This window comes from Neofelis nebulosa, chromosome 18, assembly GCF_028018385.1.
Source record: "Neofelis nebulosa isolate mNeoNeb1 chromosome 18, mNeoNeb1.pri, whole genome shotgun sequence".
Lineage (NCBI taxonomy): Eukaryota > Metazoa > Chordata > Mammalia > Carnivora > Felidae > Neofelis > Neofelis nebulosa.
This window is the reverse complement of record NC_080799.1, coordinates 18,176,180-18,193,806: the sequence shown is the minus strand read 5'-3', so window position 1 is coordinate 18,193,806 and position 17,627 is coordinate 18,176,180. Positions and strand designations below refer to the sequence as shown.

The window sequence follows — 17,627 nt, the reverse complement described above, 5'->3', positions numbered from 1 at the left end:
CTAGCACTCCTGTCACCTCCCCTAGAAGGCCACGTCACAGCAGTCTCTTGTAAGAATCTCCCTTGGTGCTTTGTTCGCAGCTCTTCTCAGTTTGTCAAAAACGCGGCGATGGGAGGCGGGAAACCTTGCCCTTCACGCCCACGAAGCGCTCTGAGGGCAGAGACCCAACGACGCGGAGGAGACCTCGTTTTCCACAGCAGACTCGCGACCGGGGGGGGGGGGGCGCGGAGGGGGAGCCTCCTACACTCAGGGTCCCGGGCTCGCGGAGGGGCGCCCGCCTTGCACAAGGCCCCGCCCCGCCATAGGCGGAGCGCTGTCTCCCAACCGGGCCCAAGGCCAGCACGCATGCTCCGCACCGCCAGCCCGCGAGGTCGGGGGCGGGACCTTGAGGCGCCTGCGCAGTTGCTCGGCCCCGGCTTCCGGGCCGTATCGGCGCGATGGAGCTGAGGGCCAGTGCCGCCGAGTAGCGGCGGCGTGAGGTCGCACGGGCCGGGGGGTGTGACCCGAGGGCTTGGGTCTCCGGGTACTTGGGAGCCGCCGGAGGGTGCGGAGAGAGCCTAGGATAGCCGTCCGCCGCCACTCCCGGGCATGTCGGCCGAGGCCTCGGGCCCGGCGGCGGCCGAGGCCCCGTCCCTGGAAGCGCCTAAGCCCTCGGGTCTCGAGCCTGGCTCCGCCGCCTACGGTCTGAAACCGCTGACCCCGAACAGCAAGTACGTGAAGCTGAACGTGGGCGGCTCGCTGCACTACACCACGCTGCGCACCCTCACGGGACAGGACACCATGCTCAAGGCCATGTTCAGCGGCCGCGCAGAGGTGCTCACCGATGCGGGAGGTACGCCGCGCCGCCCTCACCTGTGTGGTCTTCCAGATCCCCGTCTGCCTTCGCCCAGTCTCCTCCTACCCCCTCTCTCGTCTCTATCGTCCACTCAACTCTTTTCACCTCCCTCCAGCCCCACATCCCGTCTTATCTCCCCTTTCTCATCCATAATCTCCCTCAGTCCTTCACCCCCTGCAAATAACCAATGTTTATGGAACATCACTTCCCTCCCACCCCCCCGCAACAGGTGCTACGGTTGTGATTCAACGTGTCACTTCAGAATTTTTATTATCACTTCCCTCCAATTCTCCCACCCTTTGCTCCTCTGCCCAAACGACTTGGGAACCAGCCCTTCTGCCAGCAGCGCCCTTCCAGGCAACCTTCAGGTTCCTTCTAACTGCTTAGCCTTATGTTTGCCTCTCTACCTCAGCACTGCTAACCACCAGCCGGGAGGAGTTGTCTGTTAGCGTGTTCTTATAACACAGGTCCCTGTACACTCTAGGGATTCATCTGTAAATGCAGATTGTAGAAAAGGGCTGCTTTGGGTTTGCTAGGGACACCAGAATGGAGGGTGGACAGTTCTCTTTGGCAAGTGAACCTTACGTTCTTGGAGTGTTGCCTTCAGGGTTGGACACACATGCCCCGGTGGAACCTTAAAGTTTTTGTGAGGGGCGGGGGGGATTTAGAGGGATATAACGAGGATTGTAAGAGCAGGAGAATTAAAATTTCAGAGGTGGAGTTCAGTCTTCAAATATCTGAAATTGAAGAATGTATTTATTCAGCAATTATTTGTAAAGCGCCAGTTAGTGCCCGAGATACTTTGGTAAATGAATCAAACAAGATTAGTCTTGTGGACTTTACTTTTTTGTGGGAGCAGGAGGAAAATAATGAGCAAGTACACATGCAAAAAATACACGTAATTGCAGATAGTAATAAGTTCTATGAATAATATAAACGTTAAAATGGTAGTGAACTGGAGGATGGGGTAGACATTTTAATTAAGTAGGATGGTCAGAATTAACACCAAAGGTTAGAGTTTGTTGATACGGTAATCTGTAATAACTTTCTCACGGTGAGAGGTTTTTCAACATGGGACAGACTTGGAAGGGAGTTAATTCTCTGTGTCTGCAATATGTTGTTAAAAAGGGGCCTATGGGAGAACTCCCTGGAGATTTTTAAAAGGGATGTTCTTGGGGATGGCAGCAGTCTGAGACAGATCAGTATTCAGACTCGAAGAGGGAAAATCTGTTTTTCATAAAAGTTTAGCAGCTCCGGAGCCACCTACAAAGCCAGCCTTCCTCCTGCCTCTCTCCACCCCACCAGGTTGGGTGCTGATTGACCGGAGCGGCCGTCACTTTGGTACAATCCTCAACTACCTGCGGGATGGGTCCGTGCCACTGCCTGAGAGTACCAGAGAGCTGGGGGAGCTACTAGGCGAAGCGCGCTACTACCTGGTACAGGGCCTGATTGAGGACTGCCAGCTAGCACTGCAGGTGAGGGTCCCTGGGTCCCACCCTATGCCCGTGTCCCTGGGAGAGCTGCCCAAGCAGTTAGATACTAGGACATTAAAAAAAAGAGAGAGAGAGAAGAGGCATATGGGGTACTGTCCAGAGATGCTGCCCGTGGCCTGGCCGTGACTGGTCGTGACCACGGAAAATTTGGGGGTGCTTTCCACTGTATCCCTGCTGCCTCAAGAAGGACCTCTTTCACCACCTCATGCCAGGACTAATGCAGTTGTTAAATAACTGCTCTCTCCTTGCTGTTCCTACCCGGCTAATGGAGCTCTCACACTACCACCTGAATGATGGTCCTTAAACACAATCCCAATCTCTTCTCCTCCTTGCTCAGAAATCTTAAATAACTCCATGTACCACTAGGAAAAAACAAAAACAAAAAACTAATTTAAACTAGAATATAGTGACCTGTGTGATTTGGTTCTGTCCTGGGAGGCAGCATTCCACCTCCAACCAGGTTTGGTTTTTTTTCCTTTTCTTAACTTTTTTTTTTTTTTTATAGTGTTGAAATCCTAGAAGCAGAACTGCTCCCAATACAACAGGTTGGGGGTTCCAGAGCCCCAACTGCTGGGCTTCTCTTCTATGGATCTCTTAGGATTCTGAGGAGATAGAAAGCATAGCCAGGTCATTCAGCTCACTGAATGACCTTGATTGAATCATTTCCTACCTCTGGCATTCTGTCCTCATGTTCCAAAAGATAGGGAAACAAGAAAAATATGTACAGTGTAGTGAGTTTTACATAAGCCTTTTATTCTGTTCTACTTTTACAATGTTAAACATGTCCTTTCTTTTATGATACAATATTAATAGGAGATAATGAGGGTTTTTTTTAATGCCCTTTATGTGTTAAAAAGTGGCAACTATTAACAACTTTCTGTTGTCTTGGTGAATACTCACTGGTTCTGGAAATCCAAAAATATAGAGTTCCTTTGGACAATATCCATGTTTTTCAAACTGCATCCCATAGAAGAAAAAATGCACTTTATACTCACATATATATAACTTAAATAAGAGTTTTATGAAATGATACTTTTAGTGAAATACACACTGATATACTCTGTTCTCTTTTTAATGCTTTTTGGGACCCATTAAACTTATTCATGACCCACTAATGAGTAACCACTTGCAGTTTGAAAACCATTGCATTAAATGATCTTGAAAGTGGGTTCCTGCTCTGTAGTTCTACATTTATCCAGTGTTACCTCACACCCACTGTGTGTCAGGAGCAATTCTGCTATCTATTTGTGTGTACATCTTGTACCTCCTGTTCGACATAAAGGAGGGAAGTTGGGGATGCCTTCGAGGTCAAAGAGCCAGTAAGCTGCAGAGCTCAGATTCCCAGGTGCAGTGCTTTTTCCTCTGTACTCCAGCTGCCTCCTTTCCAGGTTTCCCTGACACCATTCCCATCCTCACCCCACTCAGAGTTTTCTTGTTTGCCTGGAGGTTTTGTTTTTGTTAAGATTTGGGTTTAGAGAATTGAGTTCATCATACTCCTCAGTGCGTGGTACTTAATCATTATTGGTGTATACAATCTTTTCTCTTTTTACTTTTTCCCTGTCATTCCCAGTCCCTTGCCCATTTCCCTTTGACCCATAGATAGCCCTCCAATTCTAATGTTTTGATACATATACTTGGATTATGTTTGTACCCTTGAAAAGCTAAAAGCATTGTTTTATATATGTACATGTTTTAAATATCCATAAATGGCATTGAGCTATCGATTGTGTTTTCTGTTTGAACACTTTTTTCAAGATCTATTCATGTTGCTCTATGTACATTTAGTTCTTTACTTCTGACTGCTGCACAAGAATCTATGGCTTGTATTCACCATATTTTATTTATACATTCCCCTGAGGTTGGAGACCTAGATTGCCTCCTACTTCTTCCTTCCCCTACAAACAGTGCCACCTGCCACTGTGAGTGTGGATCCTGGGCCAGGGTTTCTCATGTTTGGGAGTGGAATTGCTGGGTCACAGAACACATACAAATAAATTTCAGCAAGTATCCTCACATTACTCTCCCCATTGACTGTAAGCACTTGATACTCTTGATCAGCAATGCTTAAGGGATCTCGTTTCTGCATATTCTCAACCACACACAGCATTATCCAGTGTTCTAATTTTGCAAATCTGATTCGTATGGAGTGATCTCATTTTAATTTGCATGCCTCTGATTACTAATGAATTGAGCATCTTTTCATATGCTTAACTCACTTTTTTGGTTTCCCATTCTGTGAATTGCCTATTCATATTCTTTACCAAATTTTCTACTGAGTTTCCTATCTTTTTCTTGTTGCTTTGCAGAAGAGCCTTGCATATTTTAGTTTAGTTCCTGGGGAGAATTAAGCCCTAAGGCATATATTGCACATAATAAGTTTATTCTCCTCCTGTGCAGCTAGAATGGTACTATTTGCTTATCATCCTTGGAAGAATTGAGAAAATAGTTACTCAAATTATTTATTTGCTGGGTTTGCGATTTGGGTGAGGAATCCTAGTTGAGAAAATCTGTTTCAGATAATTTCTAGTCAGTTTTAATTGTGGCCAGTATTTTCTCTTGAAATGTCACCTGTCTGTGGCACCTGTTGTTGAATAGAAATCCTTGATTTTTTTTATTATAAATAACCATTTATTATTTTTAAAGCAGTATATATATGTATTGTAGAAATTTAGAAAACACAGATAATCAAAAAAAATAAAAGCACCAAATATCCTTCCGGGTCTATTTGTGTGTGTGTGTGTGTGTGTGTGTGTGCCAAATTATGGTCGTGCTGTATGTGTTGTTTTGTAGTCTGGTTTTTTTGTTTATTTGTTAATGATTGCCATCTTTCCATGTCAATAAATTTTTTTCTTATCTAACATCCAGGGTATACAAATTTCTCCATTTGTTCCAGAAACATCTTTTATAGCTGACTCATCTAAACCAGGATCCAGTCTAGATCTTTGCATTACATCTGGTTATTATGTCCGTTAAGTCTTCTTCCAGCCGAAAACCATCCCTTTTTTGTTCATGCTGACTTGTTAAAGAGACCACCAGCTGTCTTGCACAGTGACCCACTTTCCAAATTTGTGTGGTTGTTTACCTGTGGTGTCATTTGGTTTGTTACTCTACCCTATTCTGAGTTTTCTATAAACTGTAGATTTAAAGACTTGACACTAAACATTTTGGTTAGAATACATTGTAGGTAATTTTATGTATTTCATACTGTGTTATATGAAGTGACCCATAATATTGTTAATATGACCCATCTTTGGTAATGCTCAGAATTGGCTCCTAGATTCAGATGATAATGGTCAGATCCCTCCATTATAGTTACACTTCCTTCGTGCCAGCTGTAAAGCAATCTGTGTAATGTTTATGCACTGTGTGAATGGCAGTTATCTATCAACCACACACCAGTTGAGAATCCTTATGTGAATCAGTAGTTTCATTAGGGTTGTGGAGTAATTATAATTGTTATTATTCCTTCAACATTATGACCTGGGGTTATTTGTAAAGTCATGTTTTCTGTTGTTAACTGGAGAAATTCTTGATTTTTTTTAATTTTTTTTTTTTTTTTTTTTTTTGAGAGAGAGAAAGAGAGAAACAGAGTGTGAGTGGGGGAGGGACAGAGAGAGAGGGAGACAGAATCCGAAGCAGGCTCCAGGCTCTGAGCTGTCAGCACAGAGCCTGATGCGGAGCTCGAGCTCATGAACCGTGAGATCATGACCTGAGCCAAAGTTGGCTGCTTACTGACTGAGCCATCTAGGCTTCCTGTGAAATTCTTGATTTTTAATGTCAAATTCCTCCCCGCTCCTTTATTTCCCCCCTTAATGGTATATCCTTTCAGGGTCTTGCTTAAAAAGGTTTTTTGTTTGTTTTTTCCATTCTACATCTTTTATTAGCTTTATGGTTTTATCTTTCATATATGGGTCTAAATGGAATTCACTGTTAGAAATGTAAATTATGAAGGGATTTAACTATTTTTTGTCCTCCATAGAGTGAACTAGTTTTCCCAGTGCCACCTACTAAATATTCTGTGGTAGCCAGTGTCTAAGATGCCCACCCGCAATTCTTACTTCCTCCTTATTCATGCTCTTGTTTAGTTCCCTTCCACGCTGAATAGGGCTGACCTATGTAATCAGTAGGATATTGCAGAAGTGATGGTGTATGACTTCTAAAGCCAAGTCATAAAAGACATTGCCATTTCTGCCTATCTCGGGTCACTCACTCTGGGGGAAGCCAGCTGCCACACGAGGATAAGGGAGGTTCACTTGGTGAGGAACTGAAGCCCCCTGCCAATAGCCAGCACAGACTCCCAGCCATATGGGTGAACTATCTCAAGCAGATTCTCTAGGCCCAGTCAAGTCTTCGGATAACTACAGCCCTGGCCAATGTCTGGACTCCCAACTTCATGAGAGACCCTGGGCCAGGACCGTGATCTCAAGTTCCCAATCCACCGAAACTGTGTGATAATAAATGTTTATTGTTGTAAGCTGCTAAATTTGTAGTAATTTGTTACCCAGCAGTAGAGAACAGATTGGGTATCTGGAGTGGGGTTCTGTGGTAACAAAACTCTAAAGTGTAGGAGTGGCTTTAGAACTGGGAAGTGGGCACAAGCTGGCATGGCTTTGAGGAGAATATTAATAAAAGCCTAAAGAGCTTGAGAGGGTCTGTTCACAGAAGTCTGATGACCTTGGAGTAGGCTGCTGGGATGAAAATGTTACTGGAAACTGGTGTAAAGGGGATCCTTGTTATGTAGTGGCAGAAGTTTAACAACACTGTCTCCTACAGTAATGTAGAAAGTGGAAAATGTACCTAATGATCTGGGTGGTGTAGCTAAAGAGATTTCCAGAAAGAATGTTGAAGGTGCCACTGGGTTTATTGTTGCTGATAGTAAAATAGAAGAGGAGAGGGTAAGCAAGAGGAAAAACAATTGAACACAAAGGAGCCAGGTATTACTGGGTTTGAAAGTCCCCAGCCTTTCCAGGTAACGCATGATGTTAAAATTAACAAATGGCTTCCAGGCAAAGATCAAATATAGGGCATTCTCAGTAAAACATGATCTAAAGATGAAACTGAGGATATGATTGTAAAATCCTTTGTTAAGACTTCAGAAATATCCAAGAAGATGCCTCAGAGAACCTTTGAATCAAATAATAGTGCTTCTAAGAAACTTAAGGGTGTTACCCCTCAGCAGTCTCAGCACAAGCCCAAAGTAGAGGACAGCTTATCTCACGAAGATTTGTGGGTGTGGCATTCGTCTAATGAACTGAACCCCAGGACTCACAAGACACCCATTAAGTTTTTAAGAGAATTATATTGGCAGAAACCCTGCCAGCTTGGACCAAAAGTGACAGACCGTGCAAGACCTTTGGACCCCCAGAGTTCTACTGGCAGGAAACCATGGAGCTGCAAGCATGGATTATCTTTCATGGAAAAGGGAGGATGACTCAGGGCAGAGCCAAGAGCCATAGAGAATCATTTCTGAATAAGAGTAGGCATCAGAGAGCTCCCGGTATTCATCCAACTGGATTACAGAATTGGTACGAAACAGTGACTTCTGTGTGCCACCTACCTCCTCCCCAACCGTTTGAACAAGAGTGCCCCGGTGATTGTGCTAATGCCTGTTCCACCACTGCATAGTAGGTATATGGGAGAGATGAGTGCTGTCTTTAGTTCACGGGTCTTCAGATAGAGTGGAAATGTTTATGGAGCTATACTTAAGGAACTACACCTAAGGAGCCTCATCCCAACCTACACTGACTTAGATAAGATTCTGTACTTCAAGTGATGCTGAAATGGGATGAGACTTTGGAGGATCTTGGGAAGGAGGAAGTGTGTTTTTCAATGGGAAGGAGTTGAATCAAAGGAGCCAGAAGGTGGCCTGTAGAGTTAGTTAGCCTCCAAGGCAGTCCCCGGTGATTCTTATTCCCTAGTATTCATTCTTTCACGTAGTTTCCTTCCACACTGAACAGAGCTGACAAAACTAGGTCATGAAAGACATTTGAGCCCATCACCTTGGTCTCTCGGATCATCTGCTCTGGAGAAGCCAGCTGCCATTTTGTGAGGACACGCAAGCAACCCTATGGAGAGGTGCAGATGACAGGGATGAGATGTTTCCTGCCGACAGCCAGCATGAATTTGCCAGCCATATGAATAAGCTTTCTCAGACACAAACCGTCCAAATCAGGCATGTCTTCGGATTCCTGCAGCACTGGGTGACATGACTACAACCTCAAGGGAGACCCCTATGCCAAAACGACCCATCTGAGCCATTCCTGAATCCTTGACCCACAGACACTAGGATAATAAATATTTATTGTTGATTTAAGCTGCCAGGTTTGGAGATAGTTCATTACACAGCAGTAACCAATACATACTTCATACTTGCCCCCACTGATATGTGGTGTCCTCTTTATAAATATGTTTTCATATATATACACCAGCCCGTTTCCAAACTCTCTGTTGTGTTCCATTGGTTTCTTGTTTGTTCCCCCAAACCAAAACCACACTGTTTTCTTTAGTATGGCTTTGTAGGATACATTAATATATGATAGATTCAGTCTTTTCTCTTGGTTCTTTTTAAAAATTGACCTAAGTAATAGACTTTTATTTTTCCATATTAATTTTAGAAAAAGTCATATGAGTTTTTTTTCTTTTAATGTTTGTTTGTTTGTTCGTTTGTTTTGAGAGAGAGGAGAGGGGAGAGAAATTCCAAGCAGGCTCTGCACTTTCAGCACAGAGCCCGATGTGGGGATCAAACACATGAACCGGGTGAGATCATGACCTGAGCCAAAACCAAGAGTCAGACGCTTCACTGACTGAGCCACCCAGGTGCCCTAATTTTTAAAAATCTTCTGGAATTTATTTTTTTTTTTTTTAATTTTTTTTTTCAACGTTTTTTTTTATTTATTTTTGGGACAGAGAGAGACAGAGCATGAACGGGGGAGGGGCAGAGAGAGAGGGAGACACAGAATCGGAAACAGGCTCCAGGCTCCGAGCCATCAGCCCAGAGCCTGACGCGGGGCTCGAACTCACGGACCGTGAGATCGTGACCTGGCTGAAGTCGGACGCTTAACCGACTGCGCCACCCAGGCGCCCCTGGAATTTCTAGTTAAGAGATCTTCTGGTTGAGAGAGGTGAGAGGGGTTTTGGCGTAAAGATTCTTAAAGACAGGAAAGAGGAAAGAAGCCCATGTATCTGGTTTTGCCTCAGACCTCATCCCACCCAACCAAGTTCATTTATTGAACAGACACTGAACATCCACTGTATACTAGGAATTCCCTAGGTGAGAAGAGACCAGATCATAAGCAAACATACCCCAAAGTGAGAAAATGTGAAGAACTAAGAGCCATGAAGAATGAGCTGTTAATGTGAAAAGGAAGTAGAGGAGCCTACTTTACTCTAGTAGTGGTCAGGGAGCTTCAGGAATTGGACCAGCACCCTCTAGGGGGTACTGTTGGAGTTATCTTAATGGTATGAAGGGGCCAGCCATACATACAACAGTGTAGACCATTCCAGGCAGTGGGAACAGCAAAGGCCTGGGTGGGCACAAGGAACAGGCTATGGGTGGGGCTGAAGCCCAGCAAGTAGGGGAGAGTGGTAGAGATGAGATCGGAGAGGTTGAATCCTGCAGAGCTTTGTGGACCACTAAGGAGTCTGAATTTTTTTCCCAAAGGCAACAACAACTTTTGACAGCTTTTAAGTGGGGGAGTGAGTGACCTTTGGTTGTGCTGTTAACCACCTTCCGCTTCTTCTCCAGCAAAAAAGGGAGAACCTGTCCCCGCTGTGCCTCATCCCCACGGTGACATCTCCCCGGGAGGAGCAGCAGCTCCTGGCCAGCACCTCCAAGGTGAGGCCCCTGAGCCCTGTAGGGTGGAGGCCGGGGGCCTCTCCTTGCAGCCTGACCCCCACCCTTCTCCATGCTCTCTCCGCCAACAGCCCGTGGTGAAGCTCCTGCACAACCGCAGTAACAACAAGTACTCCTACACCAGGTGACCACCACGGGGCGGGAGGTGCACCGGGTGGAGTCCTGAGCTCAAGCACAGCCCAGGTCTGGGCCCAGGGGGAGGGACAGAGGGACAAAGAGAAGGCCTGCCTAGACCAGGGTTCCAGCTCTGCCACTTACCCACTGGGCACTTTGGGCAGGTCATTTTCATTCCTGAGCTTCAATGTGATCACCAGTAAACAGGCTTGAGGTGAGGATTAGATGATAATGGCTGGCATTTACTAAGTGCTTTTCCGTAACAGGCATTGCTGTCAGTGCTTCACACGTATTAACTCCCATCATCCTCACAGTCGTTTGAGGTCGGTACTATTGTGATCTCCATTTTACAGATGAGGGAACTGAGGCACCAAGAGGTGAAGTAACTTTCCTGGTGTCACTCAGTTAAAAAGCAGCTGGTCTAGGACGTTAGGTGAAGCAGCCCAGCCCCAGAGCCTGCACTGGGAGCCACTCCGCTGTGCTGGGATTTGCTCCGCAGATGCTGGTCCTCCCTGAGGCCCGCTTAGCCTGGCCCCAGGGGTGGAGGAAGCTCCCTGCTGGGCACCAAACCCCTGGGCAGGACCAGAGTGCTGGGTAGGGGGGCCCCTAGGCTAGGGGAACAGCGGGCAGGATGCCAGTGTACTGAGGCCTCCTGGCCCCTGGTCCTCAGCACTTCAGATGACAACCTACTTAAGAACATCGAGCTGTTTGACAAACTGGCCCTGCGCTTCCATGGGCGGCTGCTTTTCCTCAAGGATGTACTGGGGGACGAGATCTGCTGCTGGTCCTTCTACGGGCAGGGCCGCAAAATCGCCGAGGTGTGCTGCACCTCCATTGTCTATGCCACGGAAAAGAAGCAGACCAAGGTCAGAAGGGGTTCAGAGTCTGATCAGGGAGGGCTGTGGTGGTGGGCAGCACCAGGACCCTGGACTGGACAAAGGCAGCTCAGCAGACCAGGCAGCGGAGAGTCCGTTACTGGGAGCTAGGAGCTGCAGTTCCAAGTTCCAGGGTCTTTTGTAACCTTGGGCATGTCACCTTACTTCTGTGGGCCTGTTTCTCTGCCATGAAATGAAGGTGTTGGATTACAGTGGGATTCTTTACCTAGGCCATTTGGGTCTCCAGGCTATCTGGAAGTGGTTTGCAAGTTTGGGAGTGTGTATGCATCTTTCCATTTAGAAAGACCATAGTTGTTAGAATCTCAGAAGGGTCCATGACTCAAAATAGGCTTTTAAAACCTCAGGACCTTAGAACACACAGGTCTCTTAGAACAAGTGAGTGTATAATTCCTGAGTCATTAACATGACAGTCATCAGCAGATAACTTCCTGAGCACTCTGCACTAAGCTTTGCACCAGGCTTCAGATCAAGGTGAATGAAATGTCTGGTTAAGTACCAGCGCTCTGTCATGGCATCTACTTCCTTCTGCCCTTGATATGAGGGAAGAGCCTCAGATACACCCTCTGAGCACCCAGTGCTATCTCATACCTCCCCACCTTTGCACACACTGTCCCTCTTCTTAGACTGTTTCCTCAGCCCCGTCTGCCTAATGAACTTGTGCTTAATCTTTAAGACGCAAGTCAAGCACAGCTTTCTTTGGGACACCTTCGCTCATGAACTTTCAACCCCACAACCCCAGAGTTGATCATACTTCCTTCTTAGTCTGCAGCAGGCAGAGGCGGAGATAGGGGGCTGTCACACCAGCAGCAAGGGGTTAGCTTCTTGAGCGTAGGGGGTCTACCTTTTCTTCCTATCTCTCTAGTACTAGACAGGCACTTGCCACACAGCGAAAGCTAGGAAACATTCATTGAATGCATGCATGAATGAATGAGTGACCAACCCACCTTCCAAGAAGTTTCCACTGTAATTGGGAAAACAAGATAAACCAGTAATGAGAATGCAGCTTGTTAAGAGTTAGTTATATCCCTCCAGGCCACACAAAGAGACCCTCCATCACCTCCTCACTTCACTCCTTTCCACTCTCTCCACTGCCTCCCTCCTTACTATACTAAGTGCACTCCTGCCCCAGAGCTCTTGCACTTGATGTTGCCTGTTCCCCAGACTGCTCTTTCTCTGCTTATCCACCCGGCTCCTTCCCTCCTCCTTTGTCTCTTGGTTCAATGTCACCTTTTCCACGAGACTTTCTCTGAACTCCGTCTCTAAAATTGTAACATTCCTGGCCATGACAATCCCGCCCCCTTTTTATTACTTGTATGTCTGTGTCCTCCCCCTAGAATGTAAACTTTCTGCAGATAGAAACTTTGTTTAATTCACTGCTATCTTCTGAATGTCTAGAACAATGCCTGGTACAGTGCAGTCACTCAGTAAAAATTTGTCAAATGAAAGAACATACCAAGAAGACTTGGCAGCAAAGGAGAGAAAACAAATAACTCTGCCTGACTTTAGAGCTGGACCTTGAAGGATAAGTAAGACTTTGCTGAGTAAAAAATTTGCAAAGAAAATAGTCCAGGCCAAAGAACCTGTGATTGCAAAGGCTCAGGGGTGTGTCAGTGCAGGGCCAGCTGGGGGAGGGGCACGTCTGTGTATCTGGATCAGAGGGTTGGAGCTGGGGGTTGCTGGCCTTTTGCAGGTGGAGTTCCCAGAGGCCCGGATCTTTGAGGAGACCTTGAACATCCTGATCTACGAGACTCCCCGGGGCCCAGACCCAGCCCTCCTGGAGGCCACAGGGGGTGCAGCTGGAGGTGGTGGGGCAGGCCGAGGGGAGGATGAGGAGAACCGAGAGCACCGTGTCCGCAGGATCCATGTCCGGCGCCACATCACCCACGACGAGCGTCCTCATGGCCAACAGATTGTCTTCAAGGACTGACCTTTGACCTTTCTCCCTGTTTTCCTCCTGCCACTGGAACCCAGTTCCTCTCTCTTTCCCTCCTTTTCCCATACCTTTGCCCCGGCTTTGCTGGCCAAGTCGTGGGCCCATCTTCTGTCCCTTCATTGCATGGTACAGTTCACTGTGGCCCTTTTCCATTCATTCCCACCTCACTGCTAACAGCACGGTACATTCCAGCCCCCTCCCTAGGTCAGAGCCCTTCAGGAGGCCTGCATTTGTTCCCTTATCCCATTCTTGTCCTGCTCTTCCCTCACCAGCTGGTTTAGAGTGATTTAGAACTCCCTTTCTCCCCTTCTCTCTCTCTCTCTCTCCCCCCCCGTCCCCCCCCCCCCCCCCCCGCTTTTTCAGCACATTGTACACGCCAAAGTGTCAAGCCAGCCCTTACTGACATCCACCATGTTCTGAACCACCTCCCCACCACCGTGCAGGGTAGTTTCCCTCCCTTGTCCTTCCCCCACCAGCCCCCCCCCCCCACCTCCTTAACTTTGTACTAGGCTGGCCTGGGCTTGCACCAGCTCAGCCATCTTCTCAATCTATTTCATATTATTTATTTTAATTTTCTATTAAATTATTGGAATAAAGTTGAGTTGAGGGTCTGGTGCTGGCTCTGAGGGAGAGGATCGGGGAGATGGCTTGTGTTAAGGAGGTACTTAGCTAGTTGGATGGGACAGGCCAGGAGCTCCTGCCCAAAGCCTTGAACTGGGCTGGTAGCTAGAAAAAGGTAGTCAGGAGTTAGGAGAGGATTTAAAATCTGTATTTCAGTGTTGGCTGGTCCGTTCCCACCCGCAGCCCCACCCCACCCCCTGCAGTGGAGAGGCAGTCCTGGCTACCACTCAAGCCATCCCTGAGTGCAGCATCTCTCCAGCCTAGATGTCTGAAGGGAGCCCCTTCCTTCAAGGGTCTGGTGCGAAGACAAAGTCAAGGGCCTGGCGCTCAGCCCCAGCCACGTTGGGGTGCCAAAGGTCCACGATGAAGACCACTCGAGGCCCATCTTCTGGGGAGCCTAGGGCACATGGGGATGGAGACAAGAGAGCAGCTGACATTAATTATTTATATGCCAGAGCACTCGCCTGGTGCTCCTAACAGCAAACACTTTGTAAATAAGTGCCAGGCATTGTTCTAACCCCTTGTATATGTTAACTCTTCATCATCAGAACAAACTTGAGGGTCAGTACCACAATTATTCCCGTTTCATACAAAGTAACTGAGGCACAGAGAGATTAAATAACCTGCCCAAGATCACACAGCTAGTAAGTGCCAGAGGTAGGACTGGAACCCAGGTGGTTCAAGCCCAGACTCTTGTGCTGTTAACCACTTGGCTATGCACCTACATTAACTTATTTAATCCTTGCAGTCACCCAATAAAGAAGGTGATCGCCCCATTTCACAGGTGTTTGGGGAAGTTATAGGACTCGTTCAAGGTCATGCAGCTGGAAAATGATGGTGCTAGGACAGGAAGCCGGTTGGGCTTGATTCTGCAGTCTCTATTCCCTTTCACTCAGTCTCTCATCCCTCCTAGCAGAACGGGAGCCCATTACCATTATGAGCCACTGTGTGCAGGAACGAGTCGTCCACCAGTAGACAGTGTCCTTCAGCCCAGCACTGGGGCTCGCCCCCGACCACCAGCTCACAGCCAGGAGGAATCTTCAGGCCTGTGGAAAGAGACCCGGGCATCCAACACCCCTGCTTCCGTCAAATGGGCCCACCCATTTAGTCAAAATGCAGAATTGCAAGTCTTAAGCACCCCATGTAGTGTCCCTCTTTGCTGTCTGGAAGGTGACCCAAATGTAATTACGATATAGTAGCAGCTGAAGTGCTGGGAGATACAGGAAAGGCAGTGCAAAGCACAATATTTGTTTCAGAGAAAAGGGAAGGCTCCCTGGAGGAAGTGGCATCTTTTCTTGGGCTTCTGCCAATTTAACTCAAGAAGCTACTTAATGTGTGCTTGGCCCTCATTAGTATAATACTGATGGATCCACTTTGGCCCCAGGACCACAACACAGTAGAGTGCTGTGAGAAAAGTGAGCACCAACTCCAATGATGGGGAATAGTTAGACCTCCCAGAGGCGGTGCGGCACTTGAAAGTGGAGTCCTGAAGGCTGAGTAGGATTTTTCCAGGAGGTGATAAGGGAGAAAGACATTCTAGACTGAGGATAGCGTGAGTGTGGCATCTGCCAGGATCAGCCAGAAAGCTCTCATGATTTAACACATGGTGGGAGGGAAGGGGAGGAAGGGAACAGGTGGGAGATGAGGAGAGAAGGAATCTGGACTTGATCCTGAGACTGGTGTGCTTCGAAGTGAAGGACACGTCAAACTGGTGGCACACAAAATGCTTTTAGGCAAAACAAGGTTTTAAGTAACAGCACATTAAATAACAAAAAATGTTTCCTTTTCCATTTTCTTTCAGCTTTTAAAACATGAAGAAGAGAATCTCAGTTTGGTGCTACCATAACTTTAACACCCCACCAACACTGCTCCCTTCTAAAGGAAGAGAGTGGAGGCTTCAGCCTCAGAGAGACTAGAGTATTTAGCTGGGATTTTTAAAGCTTGCTTCTTTCTTTAAGTTTAAATTTGTTTTTATGAGTCCTTTCTATTTGGAGCAAGTAATACTGATTATCATTGTTCTCTAAAGATTCCTTTTAAATAAGCGAGACAAAATGTAGGGAGAATCGGTATCGAGAAAAACAGTACAGGTGGAAAATGACCATGGCAAAGCTTATGAAGATGGTTCGCAGGTAACTGAAGCTCAGGAAATGCTGCTGTGGGCAACAGGGAGTCATGGAAGATTTCTGAGAAGAGAGGCATGATCAGAACCATAGTGTAGAAAGCTCTGGTGGCAGAGAAGAGTCTGGAGGAGGAATCGTGGAGGCAAAGAGGTTGTCTGTAGGCAGCATCTACTTACCCAGATGGCATCTGACCCGGGCATTGGTGGGCCCACAGCGACCCTCAAGCCGGGCCCCAGGCAGGAGGACAGAAAAGCCAGCATTGCCGAAGGTGTTGGCACTCATAAAGCTCCGCAGCCCCCTCAGTGCCCGATAGGCACCCGGGCACCGGCGGCAGTTGCTGGGTTGGCACCGGCCTGCTTGGTACAGCAGGAGCTGGTAGCACCCAGGGGCCAGGGGTGGGGACCAGCCCCGAGGCAGAGGAGTTGTCCCTGAGAAGTCCCAGCTCACAGCCCCAAAGTCCCGCAAAATGGCAGGGAAGCTGCTCTCCAGGAGCTCCACATCATGCCGCTGGGCATCCCGTGGCACGAAGGGGACTGAGGGCAGGTCTGGCAGGAAAAGCAGGCCTGGGCGCTGAATGCCCAGGACCCCTGGCCCTCCCCCAGGGCCTGGACCACCTTGAGCTGCCCTCCTCACCCTACCCATGCCCGCCCAGGAGTAGCGCCTGGCATAGGCCCGCAGGCGACGGCTCACTAGGCCTTCTGTCCTGAGTCCTTCCCCAGGCTCCCCAGAGCTCCCAGGGCTTGGCCTGCCAGTCTCAGAGCATCCCCTAGGCCCTCCACTGACACCCCCAGCCCGACCCCCAGCCTCCAGGGCCTGCATGTCTTGGGAGCCCAGACGGTAACAGTACCAGAGGAAAAGGGAAGTGAGGGCTCCAAGGAGCAGGGTAAGGGCTGAGGAGGCCAGGGGCGATGGCCACGCAGGCACGATGGGCAGGGAGGCCCTGGCCAGGAGGCCTGGGGCATCTTCCAGACCCCAGTTCCCCTGTCCCCCCAGTTCTCCACCGGTTCCCTCTGTGGCTGCTCCAGGGTTACCCCCTGGGCTGTTTCCCCTCCACATTTCCCACTCTTGGTTCTGTCTCCTTCTGAGGTCTTCTCTTCACCTTCTAGCTTCCTCTTTCTCACCTGCTTCAAATACCTCCAACCCTCCTTTCTCTTTCTTCCCTTCTATCTCTCTCTCCTTCTACCTCTTTTTTCTCCTTCAACACTCTCCTCTTCCTCCTCCCCAACCCCCTCTCCTTTCTCCTTCCGGCAGTTTCCTCTCTCCCCTTCAGCCTCTCCTTTCTCCACTCTCTCTGTCTCCCGCTCTCCTTTCTCCTCTCTTCCCTCCCTTCCCCGCCCCTCTTTAAGCTCTCCCTCCCTTCTAGCTTCCCCGGACAGCAGTTCCTACCCCACCTGGACCCGCAGCCCCGGGAACCCGCAACCAGTCGTCCTCCGCAGCGGCTTCTCTCTCTCCTTCCTCCCCCTTCTCCCCTCTGCCCTCGCTTCTCACTCGACCCGACCCGCGGGTCTTCTCTCCCTCTCTCTCTCCTTCTTCCTCTCTCTCTCTCTCTCTCTCTCTCCCCCCTCCCTCCCTCTCTCCTACTCGTTCCTTCCTTGGCTCCCACTCACCCTGACGTCACCCATCCCCACAGTCCTCTCAGCTTAGCTACCCCCGCCCCCACCCAGTGGCAGCCGCATCTCAGCCGGGATGGGGGGGGGGGTCGTCTCCGGATTTGCCTCCCCGCCCCGACGGGGCGCCACGTGGGGCGCAGGGGGCACTGTGCC

The 17,627-nt window shown here is 48.4% G+C and overlaps 2 protein-coding genes across 2 annotated transcripts; one reads left to right on the top strand and one right to left on the bottom strand.

The window, feature by feature from the left end:
- The first annotated feature begins 389 nt into the window (after positions 1 to 389).
- On the top strand, positions 390 to 13,724 carry KCTD13 (potassium channel tetramerization domain containing 13). The gene is made up of 6 exons (XM_058710593.1): positions 390 to 832; positions 2,141 to 2,310; positions 10,073 to 10,162; positions 10,252 to 10,304; positions 10,965 to 11,160; positions 12,881 to 13,724. Exons 1-6 carry the CDS (start codon positions 589 to 591, stop codon positions 13,115 to 13,117), a joined length of 990 nt encoding a protein of 329 aa, XP_058566576.1. The 5' UTR covers positions 390 to 588; the 3' UTR covers positions 13,118 to 13,724.
- ASPHD1 (aspartate beta-hydroxylase domain containing 1) lies at positions 13,671 to 17,152 on the bottom strand. Its single transcript, XM_058710592.1, has 3 exons — positions 16,041 to 17,152; positions 14,677 to 14,790; positions 13,671 to 14,141 (listed from the first exon to the last, which is right to left on the bottom strand). Exons 1-3 carry the CDS (start codon positions 16,918 to 16,920, stop codon positions 14,032 to 14,034), a joined length of 1,104 nt encoding a protein of 367 aa, XP_058566575.1. The 5' UTR covers positions 16,921 to 17,152; the 3' UTR covers positions 13,671 to 14,031.
- Between the last annotated feature and the right edge of the window lie 475 nt (positions 17,153 to 17,627).